The 23,062-nt window shown below is 46.1% G+C and overlaps 1 protein-coding gene across 2 annotated transcripts in view; it reads left to right on the plus strand.

Annotated features, from left to right (window-relative positions):
* The window catches only part of FKBP1A (FKBP prolyl isomerase 1A), a 69,507-nt gene that overhangs the window by 43,101 nt on the left and 3,344 nt on the right, over positions 1-23,062 (plus strand). For both annotated transcript variants that reach the window (XM_068261854.1, XM_068261853.1), the window contains exons 3-4: positions 10,308-10,420; positions 21,097-21,247. In XM_068261854.1, the coding sequence (XP_068117955.1) occupies positions 10,308-10,420; positions 21,097-21,225 (242 nt within the window). In that variant the 3' untranslated portion in view covers positions 21,226-21,247. The remainder of the gene's footprint in view (positions 1-10,307; positions 10,421-21,096; positions 21,248-23,062) is intronic.

A 23,062-nucleotide genomic window follows, 5' to 3' on the forward strand; every position in this document is an offset into this window, starting at 1 on the left:
CGAGCCAGTGTATGGCCTGCTTTACTGAATGGAGCAGAACCCTTTGTTCTGCTCCATTCAGTAAGTCACTGCTGAATTGAATTAGCAAGCCTTTGTTGTTAGCCCCCCCCAATCTCCCACCCCCCCCCCCCCCCTCCTAAACAGGAAGTTGGGCTGCCCAGTGTTCCTGGAGTCTGGTTACCTTCCTGTCTGACTTCCTGTCACAGGAGATTCAGAATGACTGTTTACCTTCCAGATTCTCGGTCTTCAAATGGTTATTTCTGTACACTGCAGGGAACATAACAGTCCATTTTTACGCATCAAAGATTCAATTAAATAGAAGTAGTTTTCAAGAAGCTCAGAATAATGTAATAAATAAATGTAGAAGCATGGAGTGTAGGGGGTTTAGTAATGTAACTCTGTATTGCCCTTAGGAGGTTAGAAGGGGCACTTGGTGAGTCTGTCTGTCAGTCACTGAGCTCCGCTGAGGACAGTCCGTGACATGGCTCTCTACACTTTAAAGAGACACTGAAGCGAAAAAAAGATATAGTGAATTGGTTGTGTACTATGAATAATTACTAGAAGATTAGCAGCAAATAAAATATTTTCATACTTTTATTTTCAGGTATATAGTGTTTTTTCTAACATTGCATCATTCCATAATATGTGCAGATTACACAACACTCAGCATTCAAAATGAGTCTTTCAGAGCAGTCTGTGAAGTAATGACCTCTCCTCTAGCAGAGGAAAAGTAAATAGTCTAGGAACAGTTGAGATAATAGTCAGATAACAGCCCTCTCCACGACGAACTTAAGGCCCATACACACGTCGGATTTCCGCGAACGACGGGTCGTTTGAACGTCCCGTCGTTTGTCCGCTAAATCGGGCGTGTGTACAGAATATCGTTCGTTTGATAAGAGTGAGTGTGAGCGATCCGCCGGGCGGATCACTCAAACCCACTTTTATCAAACGAACGATAGTCTGTACACACGCCCGATTTAGTGGGCGGACGACGGGACGTTCAAACGACCCGTCCGCGGAAATCCGACGTGTGTATGGGCCTTTAGTTGGAGAGCTTAATGGCTTGTTTGCATAGAGATAACAACTGGAGTTTCTCAACTCTTCCTGTACTGGAAACAATTACACTGATGTATCTGATCTTAATGTTTTATTTCTTAGCTGTGCTACACATACAAATCATAATATCATCATTTTTATTTCGCTTCAGTGTCTCTTTAAAGTGCTGCAGAAGAAGTCAGTGCTTTATCAATCCATAATAATAATAAAGTAGGTTATTAGACTGACTGTGGCCCAGTGCACACCGAGCGGTTTTTGGAGCGATCCGCCGGCCGCATCTGCCTCTAAAAACGCTTGTCTAATGTATTGCAATGGGATGGTGCACACCGGCGGTTTGCGGTTTTTGCCAAGCCGCAAACGCGCCTCCTGCTGGTTTTCGGAAGCGTTTCGTCCTCAATGTAAAGTATAGGAAAAACGCAAACCGCTCTGAAAAACGCTAGTTCAGAGCGGTTTGCCAGGCATTTTTGTTACAGTAGCTGTTCAGTAACAGCTTTTACTGTAACAATATGTGTAATCTGCTACACAAAAACGCACGCAAAACCGCTAGGTATGTTTAGAAAACCTCTCTAAACATACCTAGAATCGCTCTGAAATCAGCTCCCAAAACCGCTAGCATATTGCGGATCTGCTAGCGGTTTTGGTGTGCACTGGGCCTAAGGTAGGATTAGATTGTGAGCTCCTCTGAGGGCAGTCAGTGACATGACTATGTACTCTCTAGTGCTGCAGACGATATCGGTGCTATATAAATAAATAAATAATAATAATTATAAGGGCATTAGACTAGTCCCATGACTATATACACTGTGAAGCACTGTGGAAGATGGCAGCACTGCTTCCGAAGTCATAGATTACTCCCGAGATTTTGGATAAGGACTAAGTGGTATGGCCAAAGCCGGGACAAGGTCCTCCAGCACCCAATGCTGAGACCCCAAAGTGCACCCCTCCATCCCTCCCACCTAGGCCTGAACGATTTATCGATTTTAAATCGAAATCGCGATCGTGGAACTGGCGATTCCGTGATCGTCAAAGCAGCATTTTTTGGTGATATTTTCCGCGCCCTCCTGCTGTGCAGGAGTAACTGTCTAGCATTCCCGCTCGCCACTCCATTTAAAAGTAGCAGCGGCTCATTACCTCCTTCCTTCCACCTAGCCGCCTCCCCCTGCGTCATAAGCCGGTGTAGTGTCAGCAATTGCAGCCCTACACGTTTTGCAGCCCCGCATGCGCTGTAGGAGCCTGCGTCCCATTACATTGTGCAGCCACATAAAACGTCCTAAATATCTCCGCTTCTGCACCACGTACACCCCCCAAATTTTCAGGGGAGGGAGGGGCCCCCCAGATCTAGCTCTGTGTCGAATTGCAGCCCCCGAGCCCCGCTGGTTCCCGAGACTGATTGCAGCAAACCTATCTCGGGAACTAGCGGGGCTCGGGGGCTGCAATTCGACACAGAGCTAGATCTGGGGAGGGGGTCCCCTCCCTCCCCTGAAAATTTCGGGAGTGTACGTGGTGCGGAAGCGGAGATATTTCAGGTAAATGTCTAACTTCCCACTGAGCATGCGCAATACTCAGTGAGGAAGGCTGCTGCAATATCTGACATTACACCGGGAGTCTCTCACTTTTTCTCTCCCGCTCAGCCTAGCGCGTCATTCGCTGGGCGGGTGGCAGACCTCTCCAACAGGCTCTCAGTCTCAGCCGCTCTCTTTCCCTCCGCGTTGGGAGAGGGCGTGGCACGACGGCAGCGCGGGAAGTTCGTTGGATCAGCTGGAAGATCTTTGTGGCACCATGACGGGAGTTCAGAGGGCCATAATCAGCAGCTTCCCCTCCAGGTGACACCTAGTGCCGCTGCACTGTTGTGATCGGGGATCTCTGCTTTGGGTTATGACGTGGATATGGGGGCAGAGAGTGTATCACAGGAACAAAGAGAACGTCTGTGTGGGATACAGGGATGCAAAAAGCGTGTGTTGTGGTTACAGGATCAGCAGAAAGGGTCTAAGGAGGTGCAGAGAGTGCCTGAATGGGTTGCGGGAGTGTGGAGAATGCCTGAATGGGTTCCACAGGCTCTTGCATGACATAAAGAAAATCGTGAATCAAATTGAAATCATAATCTCTGACAAATCGTGTAATTCAATCTCTTCCTAAAATCGTTCAGGCCTACTCCCACCACAGCCGTCACACACTGATTGCTATTAGTCTAATTCTGGGAATACACGGCTCATTTTTGCCTCTCGATTTTCCAGTTCGATCGTTTCACCGCTCGATTCTGCAGTCGATTCTCTTATCTTCCGTTCGTTTTTCTTTTTTCCATTCACTGCTATCACAAATCGAGCGGCAAAACGATAGAGCAGGAGATCAGACATGTCTGAAATTATCTATCGAGCCATCTATCTGGCTCAAAAATGACCCGTGTATCCCAGCATAAGAGGCGCCCCAGGGCCGCCCCCCAACACCTTAAAGGGGAACTGAAGTAAGAGGTATACGGAGGCTGCCATATTTATTTCATTTTAATCAATACCAGTTGCTTGGCAGCCCTGCTGGTCTATTTCTCTGCAGTAGTATCTGAATAACACCAGAAACAAGCATGCAGCTAGACTTGTCAGATCTGACTTTAAAGAGAAACTCCGACCAAGAATTTAACTTTATCCCAATCGGTAGCTGATGCCCCCTTTTACATGACAAATCTATTGCATTTCACAAACAGGGGGCGCTGTATGACTGATTTTGTGCTGAAACCCCTCCCACAAGAAGCTCTGAGGACCGCGGTACTCTGGGCAAACTAGAAATAGCTGCTTACAGCTGTCTGTAGCAGCCAGAACAGCTAGAAGCAGCTACATAACCTGCCCACAGTAACAATGTCACCATGTAATACATGTCAGAATGTGAATCTGGGAGAGAAAAGATTTTACAATGGGCAAACACTGACTAAATCATTTATACATAATTATTGTAAAAATTAAGCACTTTTTTTATTACATTATTTTCACTGGAGTTCCTCTTTAAAGTCTGAAACACCTGATCTGCTGCATGCTTGTTCAGGGGCTATGGTTAATAGTATTAGAGGCAGAGGATCAGCAGGGCTGACAGGCAACTGGTATTGCTTAAAAGGAAATAAATATGGTAGCCTCTGTATACCTCTCTCTCCAGTTCCCCTTTAATCTCTAGTTATCAGGCTTGCAGTCACTGCCATGTATCCCCTTTTCTTATTTCCCTCTGCTTCAAACACTGTAGGGAAATGATAGCTGAGTGAGCTGTGTGTCCCCTCCTACACTGTGCCCATCTCTCGCCTCTGCCTTGGCCTGGCCCTGGGTATGGTATGGCCCACTGTTTTGGCAGAGGTCCTGGGTGTTCGTATGTTCTCCCCGTATTTGTTTTTCTTTGTTCTTACATGCTAAAAAAAACATGGTAGTTGGTTGCTTAGTTCCCTTCCCAAGTGGTCTAATACCTGTGGTTCTCATTTTTAAAGTGTACCAGAGAACCCCCCCATAAAATTTACATACCTGGAGCTTCCTCCAGGCCCCTGCAGCCTGGTTGCTTGTGCGCAATCCTTATTCCTCTCCGTTCTTCTGCAATTTGCTCCGCAAAGTCCTCCGGGTCAGGGCCAACTTTGCATGCCTGGCCACGCCAGTGTTCACGTCGCAGTTACTACTGTGCAGGCGCAGGACGTTTCTGGCAATGGGAGTGAGACGGGAGCACGCCTGGCTGGACTACGCATACGCCGACTGGCTCCGATTGACTGATTCTCTGGGCCAGTAGCGGGCGAACGGAGAGAAAGAAGATGACGCTGTGGGAGCGATAAGGCCAGGGGGGGCTGGCGGACGGAAGCCCCAGGTATGTATATATTATTGGGAGTGCCCTGTCTCAGGTACAAGCATGCACCCTCGGCAAGTACCCTGTGTTGTGGGATACACCAGGCTTTTTGAGGCTTTAAAGAGACTCCGTAACAAAAATTGCATCCTGTTTTTTATCATCCTACAAGTTGCAAAAGCTATTCTAATGTGTTCTGACTTACTGCAGCACATTCTACTATCACCATCTCTGTAATAAATCAACTTATCTCTCTCTTATCAGACTTGTCAGCCTGTGTCTGGAAGGCTGCCAAGTTCTTCAGTGTTGTGGTTCTGTGATGCATCTCCCCCCTCCAGGCCCCTCTCTGCACACTGCCTGTGTATTATTTAGATTAGGGCAGCTTCTCTCTTATCTTTTACAAGCTGGATAAATCCTCCTCTGAGCTGGCTGGGCTTTCACATACTGAGGAATTACATACAGGCAGAGCTGTCTGCACTCTTTCACTGAAGTGTCAGGCTGTTTCTTCCTGCAGATAGCTGAAGGGGGAACGAAACACACAAATTATCTCTTGAGATTCAAAAGGAAGGGTGTATACAGCCTGCTTGTGTATGAATGTATTTTCTATGTGTGGACATACTGTACATCAACCTACTTCCTGTTTTGGTGGCCATTTTATTTGTTTATAAACAAACTTTTTAAAACTGTTTTTAACCACTTTTAATGCGGCGAGGAGCGGCGAAATTGTGACAGAGGGTAAAAGGAGATGTCCCCTAACGCACTGGTATGTTTACTTTTGTGCGATTTTAACGATACAGATTCTCTTTAGCATGCTACTATTTTCTGTGTATCAAATTTTCGAACAGAACATACAGATCTTATTGTATGAAAAACCCCATTGATCCTGAATGATCACGATTGTTGTTTTGAGGAAAATGCGACCCCATACTTGCTCCCACCCTATCTGCTCCTACAGGCACTAGAGGTCATGTGCTATGGAAAGCTGAGACCTTTGATTATACATCCATTGCCACAGCTTCTTCCAGCCAGTAGGTGGTGCTGTTGAATAGAAAACCGGCGTCTTCTCTGTTGATTTCATAGGTGTGTCTGACAGCTTCCTACAGCATAGATGTGACAGCACCAGGAGGTAACACTTTATGTAAACCAGGAGTCCCCAAACATTTTGGGTCGAGGGCCGGGTCAACATACTTGAGACTGCTGGGGGGCCGGAGTATACATAAAATGAAGTCTTTGCAGGCCAGCAAGTGAAGCATACCCAGGTGACAACCTGCAGTCCAATTGGACAGCATTGTCACCTGAAGTGGAATTTGATTGGAAACCAGCAAGTTACTGCTTTCTGGCTTCCATGTGGATGGGTGGTGCCAGAACTGCTATTCTATATGCGGACCACCAATATTTAAAGATGTAGCTGACCGTATCTATAAGTAATACATTTTGTGTGTGGGGGGCCGGTAAAAAAGCCTCAGGGGCGGGCCTTAGTTTGAGGACCACTGATGTAAACGAAAGAAGGCCAACCTTCCTCTGGTCTAATGCGAAGTACACACCATACAGTTTTCTGTTAGATTTTTTTCCAACATGTTGGAAAAAAAAAATCTTATCTGGCAGGTAAATCTAACAGAAAATTGTATGGTGTGGACCTAGCATTAACTGATGATTGATTGTTTTTCCCCTTCCTTGTGTTTGTATAGCTGCTTTACCTTTCATATGCCAGTCTGTTTCCTTTCAGATCTGAAGCAACTTCCTCACACTTAATGCTAGGTACACACCATACAATTTTCTAGCAGATTTACCTGCCGGATCGATTATCTCCTATCTATCCGATTTTGAATTAAAATTTTTCATTTTTTCTGATCAATTTTCCAATTTTCATATAAGTGAATAGAAATAGATTGGAAAATGGATCAGGAAAAGGATCGAAAAATCTGTCAATTCAGATCGGACATGTTGGAGAAAATCGATCTGGCAGGTAAATCTGCCAGAAAATTTCATTAGCATAAAATTCCCACACAGACTCTCTCAATTTTCTGATGCTAACATTTGATTTAAGTCTCATACGCAGGTCCATCATAATGCACAACATATCTTATGCTGGGGATACACAATGAGATTTTTAGCAGATTTACTGTCCGATCTACTTTCCAATGATTTTTCTGATCTAGTTACATTCACCTCCTATGAGAAATCGATCAGAAAAACAATCGGAATTCAAGTCGGACATGTCGGAAATTATCTATCGAAACATCTGGTTGCCAAAATATCTCATGGTGTATTCCCAGCATAAAGGTGCCCGTACATGAGAGGATTATGAGCAGGGTCGACAGAGACAACTCTATCTCTAACTGATCGAATTTTGCATCTCTGTTGAAGCTGCCCATATACTGCAGACTGATTCCCGTCAGCATGAAATCGGCCGGGCCCGCCGCGTTCGCCCAGCCGCTGCCCCCCTAATGTATAAATGTGCCCCACAGTGTGTGCATTTATACATTACCAGTCCTGTGTCAGCCTCCACGTGTTGTCCGTTCGTCCTCCAGTTGGCTCTTCTGCATACACGCGGACGGCGACGCATTGCGTCATACACTATGTGCAGCCGCCAGCGTGAATGTGGCTGAGCCACCCAGAGGACGGACAGACACCGCACGGAGGCTGACACAGGACAGGTAATGTAATAATGCCCACACAGTGGGGCACATTTATATATTAGGGGGGCAGTGGCAGGGGGATTTTGTCGCTCGTTGTGAAATCGACCGCCGCACACCCGATCAACCAACTTCGGGCCAACATATTGCATCGGGCGCGATCGAGTAACGCAACCAATTTCGGCCTGAAATTGGTTGCATCGTCGGTCGAGCCTGCACTTGGCGGCACCGATTTTCAAACAATTCGATAATGGTGATCAAATTGGACTGCCTGCCAAAGTCGCCTGATGTATGGGCACCTTAACCGCACCACAAGTAGTTTACATGACCAGTACGTACACACACACACGCCAGCCAATTTAAAAACCAACTCTCTCAAATACTGCATTTGCAAGCAAAACCATGTCTGCATTGAAGAACAACAAAGTTGTTGAAACAACTTGTACACACGTGGCCAACCTGCAAGATTGTTGCGTAGTTTGATCTGCCGGATCAGGCAAACCACCTGTTAATTGTTAAGACCAACTGATAATGGGTGGTTTGCCAGATCCATGCAGTGGATCAACCTGCACATCTACCTTGCAGGTTGGCCAAGTGTGTATACGTTGCTAGATCAGCTTTGTTGTTTGTCTTCCAACAGACCAAGTTTAGATGATAGTTGGGCAGATTTAAACGTGTGTACGAGCCTATAGGTTGCACTCGGGCTCTCAGTATACGGTCCTGTACTAGAGTAAAGGCCCAGGAACACAGTATTTGGACTACAGAATACCCAAGCAGCTCTCTGGTTGACCCTAAACCACTAGGAAAGTAGAGGGGACTAAAAGAGGCCAAAAAGCCCTCCTTCTAAAAAGCAATGGTGAGTGTAATTTGCCTTCTTAAAACAGGTGTTTGCAAATATTCAGCTTTAAAGGGAGCCTAAACTGAGATGGATATGGCTGTTTCCCGTTACACAATACCAATTGCCTGGCAGTCCTGCTAATCTCTTATACTGAATACACACCATGAGTTTCCGCGTCGCACGCGTCCGTCGATATGCGTTGATTCGATTATTTCCGAGCGCATTTCGATTATTTTTAGGTCGAATGCCATGTAAAGTATGGCAAATCGACCGAACGATCAATTAAACCGCGAATCGGACATGTCGGAAATAATCGAATCGACGCGTATAGACGGACGCATCGAACGCGGAAATGTATGGTGTGTATCCAGCAATAGGCTGCAGCAGTGGCTGAATCACACACCTGAAACAAGCCGACATGCAGCTAATCCAGTCTGACTTCAGTCAGAGCACCTGATCTGCATGCTTGTTCAGGGGCTGTGGCTAAAAGTATTAGACACAGGATCAGCAGGAGAGTCAGGCAACTGGTAGTATTTCAAAAGGAAAAATCCATATCCTTCTCAGTTTAGGTTGTCTTTAAGTGGGCAAATGTGGCTACCCACAATGCATCACTACTGAATATGCAAATTATCTATTTATGTCCCTGTAGCCAGGCTTGCATCTAGAACCGCTACTGGTCCAAGCCCTATTGCACAGAGCCATATCAATCCTTTCCTTGCACTGATGAGGACCAAAAGTCTGAAACATGCGGTCTACATGGTGGGTTGATGTGACTGTGTAAAATATATAAGCTATAGGATTACTATACACTGTGTACATGTAATTAAGGCATCTGGGGGAAAAAGGCGCAAGGGATTGCTGCTAGTAGAGTATCTCTGAAATTAGCGGTATTCTACTGTTGGATTTCTATAGTAAAATGTCGACAGTGTTCTCCCCAGAATGTTTTTCCAGCTGAGTGGCATGAAAAAGTAGCCGGGTGGGGTGAGATAAAAGCATGCAGGGCCCGTGCTTCTCTGCACAACTCTGCTTACAGCAGAGGAGGTGGTGAGCTTATAACAGCCGGGTGCTCACCAAGAGCCTGGGGAGAACCCTGGTCGGTAAGGTATACCAATAATTTACTATAGCTTAACCTAATCCTACTCTCACACAGAGCCCTCCATCTATCTATGCCTAACCCTTAACCCCCTGATGGTGCCTGACCCTTAGCCGTGTGACTATACCCACGTTGCGATAACGCAGGGAAAATTGTGACGTGTGTACATAGCTTAAGGTAGCTGTACCATCTACCTAATGTAGATGGTACAGCTACCTATTTCCTGTGCAACTTGCATTGAAATTTCAATAGACTGTAAAAGTGGCCATACACTGATAGAAATCTCATGCTCTAATGTGCTGCAAATCTGTCAGATGCCTGTCAGGTCGAATCTGATAGGAAGCTATCTGATGTGTGGCAACACACTAAATGCATGATTGCACCATTAGATCCAATGCAACACTATGGGCCATCGATCTGCTGCCAGCAGCAGATCAACCTAGATTTTCCATCCTGTCAGATCAAATCGATCGAAATCGGCAGATCGAACGGACATCGATTTCCGAGCGATTCGATCGATTGCTGAAATCGACCAGTGTATTGGCCCCTTAAGCTCGCGATTGTAAACACTCTCACCCTTTTGTGTCTAGGAATTTGTTACATATTTTATTCATGTTCCTTTTGTCACTAATTACCAATTCCTTTATTTTGTATACTAATGTACTCATTGTATTATTATGTACACCATGTTTTGTTTTACTTTTTACAGAGCCAAAGATATAAATTGATAATGATAAATGATATGCAGCTTGAAGTTGGCAACCAGGTCAGCAGTCAGTATCGTGTGATAGCAGTCACTTGTTTATCTCATCTAATACACATATCGTAGTTTATGATGGCGTTTGATTACGGTGTGCTTTGTTTTTTAAAGTTGTTTTCTTTTTAGGGTTTTTGGAATCGGGCAAGAAGTTTGACTCCTCTCGAGACAGGAATAAACCTTTCACCTTCATTGTTGGGAAGAATGAGGTGATCCGTGGCTGGGAGGAAGGCGTGGCTCAGGTTATTTTCTTTTCACTAATTTCCATGTCTTGTTTCTCACTTAATTCATTGTGCGCTTGAAGTGAACCTAAACTGAGAAGTTGCCTGACTCTCCTGCTGATCCTGTGTCAATAATACTTTTAGCCACAGCCACTCAACAAGCCTGCAGATCAGGTGCTCTGACTGAAGTCAGGGGTAATAGAGCAAAAATTACTTTGCTCTTAAAGTAAACTTGAGACGAGAATAAAGAAATATTTGATATATTTGATATTTTGCTTCCCGGCTTCCAGTCCGGCCCCCAGAAGTGAGAGAACTCACTTAAAGAGAACCTGAACTGAAAATTAAGTCAAAATAAACAAGTCATACTTGCCTCCCGTATAGTCCACTCATCAATCTTTCTCCTCTCCTGCGTCCTGTTTGTCCACTGTGATCAAAGGAATTCTCTGTCCTCCATTTTGAAAATGGCCATTACCCCATAACAGCTTCTTGGTCAGCACACTGGGAAACTGTAATATTGCCAACTTGAGCCATAGGGAAATATGGACATTAACTGGCACATTAAGTTGTAACTGACAGCTGCTGGTATATAACTGACAGCAACTGCCTATAGAGCCCAGCCTCTGTTGCTATGTAGCTTCCTCCAAAGCCCCCCCCCCCCTTGCGCATTGAGACCCCATTAATCACAGCCGCGCTGTCGACACGCAGCGTGTCGCAGCGCGCGTTTACCTCACTAATGCCAGTCTCGCCGCTCCCCCGCCTCCTGAATCGCTCCGGTCCCCGCCCACATCCCTTTCCTCCTTTGGGGGAAGCTAAATAGCAACAGAGGCTGGGCTCTATAGACAGACCCAGCGTCTGTATATGCATTGCGATGAAAGAAACCCACTTCGGGTTCTCTTTAAGCCTGGCAAAAAAAAAAAACTGGTTTTACTCACCTGGGGCTTCTACCAGCCCCCTGCAGCCGTCCTGTGCCCTCGCGGTCACTCTCGGATCCTCCTGTCCCCCGCCGCCAGCTACTTTAGTTTTCGTCCAACAGGCTCACTGTGCCTGTGCAGGCTTGGCCACGCGTCTCCTCTGCGTTTCTGTCCGCAATGGTGCCCTGCACAGGATACTATTGCAAACAGGAGCGCGAAGAAGACTACGTGTGGCCAGGCCTGTCGGCGATACAAAACTAGCTGCAGCGGGGGACTGGAGGATCCATGAGCGAATGAGGGCACAGGGCTGCTGCTGCTGGTAGAAGCCCCAAATGAGTAAAGGTGGCCATACACTTAGAAAAATCTGAATGTCGAATCTGCTGCAAATCTAAAGGTGGCCATACACTGGCCCGATTCGCGGCCGTTTCGACAGCAGATTCGATCCTGGGATCGAATCTGCTGCCAATCGTTCGCGCTAAACGCACCCGCCGATCCGATTTCCTCCCGAAATCGGACCGGTCCGTCGATCGCGCCGTGCGGGAAATTACCCTCGATCGCCCGCAGGTAGGGTGCGCGTCGCTAGCGGCGGCCGATCCGATCAGGTATACATTACCTGACGCTGGCTCCCGGGCGTCTTCTCCGCTCTGCACCGCTCTGTTCCGGCTCCATCCCGGCGCTTCCTGTGTCACTCCAGTGACCAGGAAGTTCAAATAGAGGGCGCCTAGGAGCCAGCTTCAGGTAATGTATACGGGGGGGGGGCACAGGCGGCAGGAGCAGCTCAACAGATTGTGATCGGTTTCAGGCTGAAATCGATTCACAATCTGTTTGCAGTAAAGGCAGCCATACGATCCCTCTCTGATCAGATTCGATCAGATAGGGATCTGTCAGCTGGTCGATCTAATGGCAAATCGACCAGTGTATGGCTACCTTAAGACTGTCAGATGCCTGTCAAGTGGAATCTGACAAGAATCTATCTGATGTGTGAACTAGGAACAGATTTCCAATAGATTTCAGAATGAAATCCATTGGAAATCGATCTAAATGCATTATTGGACCATAGACCTAATGCAACTCTATGGGCCGTCGATCTGCTGCTAGCAGAAGATCGACCTAGATCTTCATCCTGTCAGGTCAAATTGATCGAAATCGGCCACAAATCGATAGATTGGCTAATACGATAGAACCGAACGATCGCTGCAATTTTTTTATGCCAGACTTCAGTATCCCTTTTAAATCAATACAGTGAGGATCTCAAGAGAAAACGTTACTTTCCTCAGTGGAGGGAAGCTTATGGCTCTTCCAGATCCTCCCGACCATCGATCCAGCGCTGGGACCCTGCAGAAGTTTGTGCACAGGCGCAGTGAGTCTGTTGGACGAAAACTAAAGTAGATGGCGGCGGGGGACAGGAGGATTCGAGAGTGATTGCGAGGGCACGGGACAGCTGCAGGGGGCTGGTAGAAGCCCCAAGTGAGTAAGGCCTGGTGCACACCAGAGGAGTTTTTCTGAGTATTTTGAGTTTTTAAATCTGCTAATGTTATCCTATGTGTCTGTGCACACTGGAGCAATGCGGTTTTGTAAAAAAAAAAACCATAGCATTACATTTGGAAGAGCTTTTGAAACCTCTAAAAGCTCTTCCCAATGTAATGCTATGTTTGTTTTTCTTACAAAACCTAATTGCTCCAGTGTGCACAGACACATAGGATAACATTAGCAGCAGATTTAAAAACTCAAAATGCTCAGAAAAACTCCTCTGGTGTGCACCAGGGCTAAAACTGAGTTTTGTTTTTTTCATGCCAGGCTTAAAGGGAACCAGAGACTAAGCACCCTTGTGTTTTTTACCATATATATCAGTAAGAACATTAGAGACAGCACTTACCACGCTCTCTGTTTCATCCTCACTGCTAAAGCTGGCCATACACTAGGCCGATTACCTGCCGATCGACAGAAGATTCGATCACTGGGATCGAATCTGTCACATCGTTCGCGCTAAACGCTAAATTTCGACCTATTTCGTTCCGAAATAGATTAATCCCGTCGATCGCTCCGTGCGGGAAATTACCTTCGATCGCTCGCGGGTAGGGAGCGCATCGATAGCGACGTACGATCGACGCAGGTATACATTACCCGAAGCTGGCTCCCGGCATCTTCTCCGCATCACCTCCCGACTGGCATCTTCTCCGCATCACCTTCCGCATCACGACATCCGGCATCCGTGTATAACTTCCTGTGTCACTGCAGTGACAGCCGAAGTACAAATAGAGGGCGCTCTATTTGAACTTCCGCTGACACTAGTGACAGAAGGTTATACGCGGATGCCAGATGTCGTGATGCTGAGAAGATGCCCGGAACCAGGCTTCAGGTAATGTAAGCAGGGAAGGGGGGACAGGCGGCAGCTCAGCAGATGGTGAATCGGTTTCGGGCTGAAATCTATTCACAATCTGTTTGCAGTAAAGGCAGCCATACGATCCCTCTCTGATCAGATTCGATCAGAGAGGGATATATCTGTTGGTCGAATCTGATGGCAAATCGACCAGTGTACTTACACAGCAAGACGTTGCGTTTTAGGGGATGTTATGGTCGCATAACGTGCCCCTAACGCAACGTATGGTGGTGTTGAAGTTGGACATCGGATTGAGCTGCGTTATGCAGCTCTCAAAAGCAGCCGCTCCAGGTTAGTGATGGAAAGTCCGGATCTTTTTAAGGATTCTGATCATTTGAATAGGATCATTGAAAAGATCCAAATCTTTAAACCGAATCATTTTACTAGGGAAGCAGACTGGGTGAAATGACAAGCAGGGCAGGACTTTCCCTGCACTGTACATTCTGTATGGCCTGGTGCACACCAGAGGAGTTTTTCTGAGCATTTTTTGAGTTTTTAAATCTGCTGCTAATGTTATCCTATGTGTCTGAACACTGAAGCAATGAGGTTTTGTAAAAAAACAAAACCATAGCATTACATTGGGAAGAGCTTTTAGAGGTTTCAAAAGATCTTCCCAATGTAATGCTATGGTTTTTTTTTTTTTTTACAAAACCTCATTGCTCCAGTGTGCACAGACACATAGGATAACATTAGCAGCAGATTTAAAAACTCAAAACGCTCAGAAAAACTCCTCTGGTGTGCACCAGGCCTTAGTTCCTGTTTCTTCCAGACAGACATCCACTGTGAACCGAATCTTTCATTGTGGTGATCCGGAGGATTCGACTCACAAAAAAGATCCGGATCAAATGAACGATTCGTTCATGATCCGGACAACACTACAGTCCTACCAGGAGTCTCTGCAGTGCAGTGAATATTAATTAGCCATGTGGCTGGCTGCGGAGGAGGAGGGGAGACCTCCTCCTCCAACATTACTGAGCATGTGCAAGCAGTCTAACGCTGCTTAGCCCGGTATAATGTACAGCATGCAGCACTTTGTTTAAACGTGCTGCGTTACTATCTAACGCAACGTGTGCACTGTGAACAGCACAATTGATTTTACAGTGCTGTGAGTTGGGCTGCGTTACTGGCTGCTGTAACGTGGGACTTTAACGTCCCACTGTGAAACCAGCCTAAAAGTGTCTGTTATCAGCTGTGATAAGAATCCCGGACTGAGCATTCAGTCTGGCTTTGCAGGGAATCATTATAGCTGAATCATTATAGCAGAGCCACAAGGGGGCAGGCTTGGGCTTGAAAAGACACCAGAGAAGACAGGCTCAGCTATAATCTTTCCGTAGCAAAGCTAGACTGAGTGCTCAGTCGGGGATTCTTATCAGAGGTGATAACAGTCAGATTAAACGGAGAACAAAGAAACAAAGAGCAGATTAGGTGTTTACTGTCATGTTCCCACTGATTTATAAGGTAAAATACAAGAGGGTGCTTCATCTCTGGTTCTCTTTAAGCATTCCTTTAAAGAGTAACTGTCAGGCTGCAGAAGCTAATTTAAACCTCTATTCTCCTGTGTTAAACAGTTTAGAAGGAAGCCCAAAAGCCATTAGTGAAGATAAAAATCTCAGTTACCTTTGATGTGTGCTTATCAGCAAGGCTGTTAAAACCCAAGAGGACGCAAGCCGCATACTATACTGCAAAGCATTCTGGGGCCCTCCCCTCGGCTGCTAATGAGAAGTTACAGCAGCTTGTAATCAGTCCAGCGCGTAGCACTGATAAATCTCCGGGCAGAGTACACTGCAGGAGTCAGCTATTGTTCCTAGCCACATGGCTCATTAATATTCACTGCACACTGTGTTGTTCAAGTACGAGCTTTTCTGTGATCAGGAAGCAGGCAGGACATGACGACACATTTGACAGAAAAACATGGAGCCTGCCATGAGCTGTCAGGAGCATCTATCTCTGCATATACTGTATACAAATTCTGTGAAATCCAAACGTGGACAGTGAAATGCATATGTAATGTAAGTACAGCCAATCTTTAGCTACTGATATATGTGTTTATTTTCTCTGAGACCTTATACCTAACAGCTCCTCTTTAAGCTTAAAGTCTGGCATAAAAAATAAAATAAAATCAGTTTTAAAGGGCCCATACACTGGTCGATTTCAGCCATCAATCGATTCTATCGAACCACCTCCCGCCTGCGCATTAGCACGGAGTCACTTGGGCACGAGGCTTCCTGTGCAGTGCAGCTGCGCTCATCCACGTATGGGAGCCACGGCCACCTGCATCTTTTGACAAGCCCTTGCCGAAAGAGGTTCAGGAGGCTCCAGCGATGGATTGGTGGAGGTGAGAGGGAAACCTCTATTATCCAGAGGCTTCGTTCTACTTAGGTAAGTAAGTTTTTTCAGGTGCACTATTAACCACTTAAGTACCAGCGGTCGGCCCCCTTTAAAGGGAACCTTAGCTAAAAAAAAAAACATGAGTTTCACTTACCTGGGGCATCTACCAGCCCCCTGCAGCCATCCTATGCCCTCGCAGTCGCTCATGGCTCCTCCGGTGCCCTGCTGCCAGCTAGTTTCGTTTTTTGCCGACTGGAAGTCGGCCGTCCGCCATGTGTACCTTTTTATGCATCGCCGCTGGTGCAGGAAGCCATCGTGGACATTAACAAGTACATTTTTACGCGTTACGGGTACAATGCGTAAAAATGTATGCATTACAAATGTAATGCGTAAATGTACTTGTTAATGTCCGCGATAGCTACCTGCACCAGCTGGAATGCGTAAAAAGGTATGCACGGCGGCCGGCTGACTCCCAGTCGGCAAAAGCGAAACTAGCTGGCAGCGGGGCACCGGAGGAGCCATGAGTGACTGCGAGGGCACAAGATGGCTGCAGGGGGCTGATAGATGCCCCAGGTAAGTGAAACTTATGGGGGGTTTTTAAGTTTAGGTTCCCTTTAAGAGTACCTGTCAGGCATAAAATCAATTCTCTAATTTTTACCTGGTAAACAAATAAGGATGCCAACCAGGAAGTCCCTAAGTTTAAAAATCTCCATGTTCTTAATAGAATATCATTTACCAGGTCCCCTGGCTCTTATTCGGTTCTTCTGCCGCAAAAGAGAAGTTGCAGTGCATGCTGGTGTTTTTTGGTTTTTTTTTTCTCCTCATACAGAACTAATGCAGCCTGATTAGCTGAAGTTTCTTTCACTCTCTGTTTCCCCTCCCACACCTCTTTTCCACTCTGGCCAATATTTCTTGTGCTGAGAAAGTGACTTGACATCCGATCCATACAGCTAAACCAGGTCTGCAAAGTTACACAATGATTTGTGAGGATGCACACAGCTGCAGAGCTGTGTGGGAGTGTCTGAAGACAGGGAGGAGGGTGAACAATGTATACACAATCAGGCAGAGGAGAGGGAAAAGTGTAAGGGAGGAAATGACATCAGAATTGGCTTCAGACACAGGGATTCTAAAATGGAAACTGACAAACAGAATTCTCTTTATTTACTATATAAAACTTACTGAATCAAAATGTGGACAGTGCAATACATATGTTATGCGAGTAGAGCAAGTATATATCTACTAATATATGTATGGCTAACAGCTCCTCTTTAAGGACCAGAGACCGCTGGTACCAGAAACTGCGGCATAACGACAAATCGCTGCACGCTACCATCGCATACGTGGAGACTCGGGCCACCCGCTCCGCCGTCTCTATGACGGCAGAGCTCTGTGAGCCGGTCAGAATCCGCTTTCGTTGGCTCCTGACTGTGTGATCAATGTAAGCCATTGGGAGTTGCTTACATTGATAACCGGGTCAGGAGCCAATGAAAACTGCTGCTGACCGGCTCACAGGGCTCTACCGTCCTAGAGAGGCGCAGGCCGAGTGAGCTGCGGTGGGAAGACAATGATGAGTTTGGCGGGAGTGTCGAAAGCAGCAAGAATGCGCAGCGGTGGTGATGTGAAATTTACAATCTGGCAGGTATTAGAGCATCAAAACTGGGTGTAGATTTCCATCACAGCCACCTGGAAGTTGTTAATTAGACGTACACTAATGGTGTGTACACACTTGAAAGATTAATTATTATTATTTATAAAGCGCCAACCTATTCCGTGGCGCTGTACAATGTAAGAAAACAAACAAGGGATACATAATGATACAATGATGTACATCAGATCTGAACACTGATACAAAATACAGCACTGCTGATTACTATTTGATTTAACATGATGATTAAAATGTATAAAGCTGGCCATACACTGGCCCGATTTGTGCCCGTTTCGACAGCAGATTCGATCACTGGGATCGAATCTGCTGCCAATCGTTCACGCTACACGCCGAATTTCGGTCCATTTCGTCCGATCCCGTCGATCGTGCCGTGCGGAAAATAACCGTCGATCGCCCGCGGGTAAAGAGCGCATCGCTAGCGGCGTTCGAGTGCCCGACGACCGACGCAATAGAGCCCGCATACATTACCTGCTTCGCCGGCGCGACTGCAGTCTCTACTGTTTAAACTTCCTGCCGGGCTAGAAGAAGTGAGGCATGCCGTACCTGGAGACCAGAGCGCAGACAGAGCAGCGGTGACCGGGAGACTGCAGTCGCGCTGGCAGAGCAGGTAATGTATGCGGGCGGGCGGGGGCAGCAGCAGCAGTACCACCACAACAGATTGTGAACGGTTTCAAGCTGAAATCGGTTCACAATCTGTTTGCTGTAAAGGTAGCCATACGATCCCTCTCTGATCAGATTCGATCAGAGAGGAACTATCTGTTGGTCGAATCTGATGGCAAATCGACCAGTGTATGGCCACCTTAAGTGTCTAACAGTGTGCAAGCAATTAAACTAATAACAGTCCATGACGCAAAAGGGTGAGAGCCCTGCCCTTGCGAGCTTACAATCTAAAGGAATGGGGTGGAAACAAGAGTTGGGGATGTATACAATTAATGAAAGATCTTAGACCAATTTTACCACCTTCCATGTAGTATGAGAGCCATACTCTACACAGTCTATTCTATTGAGCTGAACTCTCCATCAGATAAAAATCTTTGCAAGATGCTGCACACAAACATGCTGTACACATTCAAAAGATCAGCATCTGCAAAAGGTCTTTTCCTGCAAAAGATCTGTTCCTGAATAATGCATTCATAGACTATATCTGCAGATCTCGTACACACCTTGTTTAACAGACATTCATCTGCAGATCAGATCCACCAGGATGGATCTCAGATCTGCAGATGATTGTCAGATATGCAGATGAATGTCTGTTAAACAAGGTGTGTATGAGGGTCTGCAGTTATCATAGAATATCATAGACTATGAATGCATTTTGCAGGAACAGATCTTTTGCAGATACTGATCTTTTGAATGTATACAGCATCTGTGTGCTGCATCTTGCAAAGATTTTTTTTTTTTTATCTGATGGGGAATTCAGCTCAATAGAATAGACTGTGTAAACTCTACACAGTCTATTCTATTGAGCTGAACTCTCCATCAGATAAAAAAAAATATATTCTCTCATACTACATGGAAGGTGGTAAAATTGGTCTAAGATCTTTCATTAATCTTTCAAGTGTGTACTCACCATTACACCTAGGTCGTCAGCACAGAGTGTACTTGAACTTGTCACGATGAAATAATTGGTAAACGGTACATTTTTAGATTAAGAACATTTCTCAAGTACCCTTGGCTGTAATTAGTGGATTCACCTGCTGTTGGAGTATACCCGTATATACTCGCATATAAGCCGACCCGCATATAAGCCGACCCCCCCAACTTTTACCTCAGAAATCAGGAATAAGGCATTGACTCGCATATAGGCCTCCTCCCCAGTATAGCCCCCTCCCCAGTATAGGGTAAATAGTCAAGGGGCACAGCATAAATAGCCAGATGATGTAAATAGCAGGGGAACAGATGCCATAAGGCAAAGTTATGATGCAGGCTCAGGTAGTAAAGATCCTCCTGATACATAGAGAGGGCAGCAGCTTTTAATCAGTCATTGCCTGTTTGGGGAAGTATTTATTTTGAACTCCTAGCTAATCTTTCTGCAGCTCTTCACGTTAATTAATAAGGACAGTGTAAATAGTGAGAGAAGCATGCCTTGCAGCACTGGTACCCCTGCTGTGTTCTGTGTCAGTGTCTATGCCAGGCAGCCCCCCTTGCAACATGGTGTGGGGTGTGGAGCGCATCAGACAACTGACCTGTGTCCCGTGTGGCTACAGTGGAGCAGAGTGGGGAGAGAAGCATGCCATGCGGTGCTGTGGATCCCGTGCCCTGTGTCTGCCCTTGCAACATGATGTGTGGCATGTGACAATAGGATAACTGACCCGTGTCCCCGTTGTGATAGAAGCATACCGTGTGTACTGGGGATCCCCACTGTGCTCGGTGTGTGGGGCAATAGGATGACTGACCTGTGTCCCCATTGTGATGGTTGCGGTGGAGAGAGCAATGGAGTGCCGAGAATCCCTCTTTAGTTTCTCCGTGCGTCTCTGTTATTGTGCCTCAAGACGCCACTAGATGGCATCATAGATATGAGACACGGTCAGCCCATCAGAGAGGTACGGGGATCCCTGGCGAAACACGTGATGTTGTTGCTCTCCGCTCCGCTCCTGCGACAATGGGGGCACACTGGTCAGCCGTCCTATTGCTACAAGCTCCACATTATATCACGAGGGGGCGAGCACAGACACCCAACACAGCGGGGTTCCGTAGTGCGCACGGTATGCTTCAATCCCTGCTCCTGCCAACGGGGACACAGGTCAGTTATCTCATTGCCGCAATCGGGCACAGATACCGGGCACAGAGTTCCGTAGTGCGCACGGTATGCTTCAATCCCTCCTCCTGCCGCAACGGGGACACAGGTCAGTTATTCTATAGCTGCACACTCAACACCATTTTGCGAGGGTAAGCAGGCACAGACACAGGGCACAGCGGGGATCCCCAGTGCGCACAACATGCTTCTCTCTCCACTCTGCTCTAGTGTAGCAACAGCATGCCCGCGGGACAGTTATTATTACCGCAGACGCCATTTGCGAGCACGGGAACAGCTGGGATGTGTGGACCAAGTACATGACTCGCATATAAGCCGAAGGGGGGACTTTTGAGCACATTTTTTGGGGTCAAAAATTCGGCTTATATGTGAGTATATACGGTAGGTGGTCTAATCAAGGTTGTGGATTCAGAGATGGAGCAATAATAAACGGAGTAGTCTGAGTTGGATGATTTTTGTACCGACTCCACAGCCCTGGGTGTAATCAATAAAAGGTTTGCCTGAGGGATGTCTATAAGAGCGGGGTAGATGTGTTATTCAGGGGATGCAGCAGTACATGTTCTTCATATTTTTGTTAATAATGGTTCTGAGTCGTGTTTCCAGCAATGTAAGTTGGCACTGTTTCCAATGCCCTTCTTCATATTTTCTGTTTTACAGATGAGTGTGGGGGAAAAAGCGCGTCTTACCTGCACCCCAGACTATGCGTATGGCCTCGCTGGACACCCCGGTATCATACCTCCTAACGCCACCCTTCTATTTGAAGTGGAGCTGTTGCGACTTGAATGAGGGCTGCCCTGGATCAGTGTGGGTATGTGACGGTCTGAGCTTTTATTTGATTGGTCTGCATGTTTTTTGATCTGAGCTTTCATTTGATTGATCTGCATGTTAGGACCAGTGCACACCAAAAAGCGCTACTGTAATCAGACGCTCAGCGCTTTCTGAAGTGATTATTCTAGGCATGTGCCTAGGGATTTTGTAATCGTGCCTAGCGATTTTTGGAGCATTTTGGTATAGGTGTTTTGTTTTTTCGTTACAGTAGAGCTGGAACTGAACAGCTTCAGTAACAAAAACACTTGAAAATCGCTCTGATCCAGCGCTTTTCAGAGCGATTTTTCCACTTTTCTTTACTTAACATTGAGGCTGAATCACCTCAGTAAAGCACAAAAATGCTTCAGGACCCGTGTTTGCATTTGGGGAAAAAAATCACATTGCTCTGGTGTGATCCATCCCATTCAAATAAGTTTGCCAAGCGATTATCAAAGCGCTCTTGGTGTGCACCAGCCCATAACGTGGGAATCTGGGCTTTCCATTGATTGGTCTGCGTGTTTATCTTCTCCAGCTGAGTTGAGTTCTCCATTATAGTCTTGTCATTGCTGCACTAGTTTTCCTGCAGTGTCCTCCATAGTAGTTTAGTGCATGCGTCACCAACTGTCTACTGGTGTACATAAATATATAAATATAAATTATATATATATCACTTGATAATAATAGTCTTCATATTTGCCTAACAATGCCATCTCCATGGTTACCGTTCTGCCTTCCTTTCTGTAATTGGCTGATCAGTCCAACAGTGTTTTGTTGGTTCCTTATATCCCTTCTGCTTTTACTGACACCCCATCTATCAGTGGCTGATCTCTCCAACCCAGTCTTATTGGTTCATTCCATCCCTTCTACCTTTGCCTGATCGTCCACCCCGTCTCGTTGGTTTCCTCCATCCTTTACGTTACCTGAAAAATACGAGGGAAATACAAGTGGGAGGGCCTTGTACTTAATTGCTCAGCTAAGCAAAGGGTTGTATAAATTGATGTACATAGTATACAAAAAGACAAAATGAAAACAAAACTTCCAGATGGGAAAATCTACAACTAAAACTGCCTTAAAAGTAGAAAAGGTAATATAAATATTTAACATTTAATCAATACTTTAGGTGAAATACATAAAATGGCATTAGAAAAGTTGTATAAATTACCATGACATCCTCGATGAGTAATGAATATTGAAAGGTTTGTAGTAATATGTGGCCCTTTAATCTGTCTGTTGCTAAATTTTTGGCAGAAGCTGATTACACAATATCACTTGCAAGCCTGATGTAGTAAACTAATTACAAGTAGTATGTTACTGTTCTGGGACAGGAGTCATGGGTCCAGGTAGACAGCGATACACTGACCTGTATCCAGAGATCCACAGTTACATACATAGTTGAGTTGAACTCGTCCATCGCGTTCAACCAGAAAGTATGGTACAATAATAACTCTAAAGGTGGCCATACATCTAGTGATAATTGGCAGATTCAACCAAGAAACAAATCTCTCTCTGATCCAATCTGATCTGAGAGATCTGTCAGCTGCCCATATAATGCAGGCCAATTCCTGATCAGTTTCAGCATTAAATCTATTCAGAAACGGCCTTGTGACGCTGATCCGTCCGCCCCGACGTGTCTCCTAATGGTAAATGTCCCCCCGATGCCCAGTGCAAGGAATACATTACCTGTTTGCAGCCTCCGCTTGTCCTCCACTGGCTTCCAGGATTCCTCCTCTGCATACATGCAAACCCAATCTGGTTTCCTAGTAAGGGCGCACATGTGACGTCAGACACGCCCTTACTAGGAAACCGCATGGGGTGC

Source organism: Hyperolius riggenbachi, chromosome 12 (genome assembly GCF_040937935.1).
Source record: "Hyperolius riggenbachi isolate aHypRig1 chromosome 12, aHypRig1.pri, whole genome shotgun sequence".
Lineage (NCBI taxonomy): Eukaryota > Metazoa > Chordata > Amphibia > Anura > Hyperoliidae > Hyperolius > Hyperolius riggenbachi.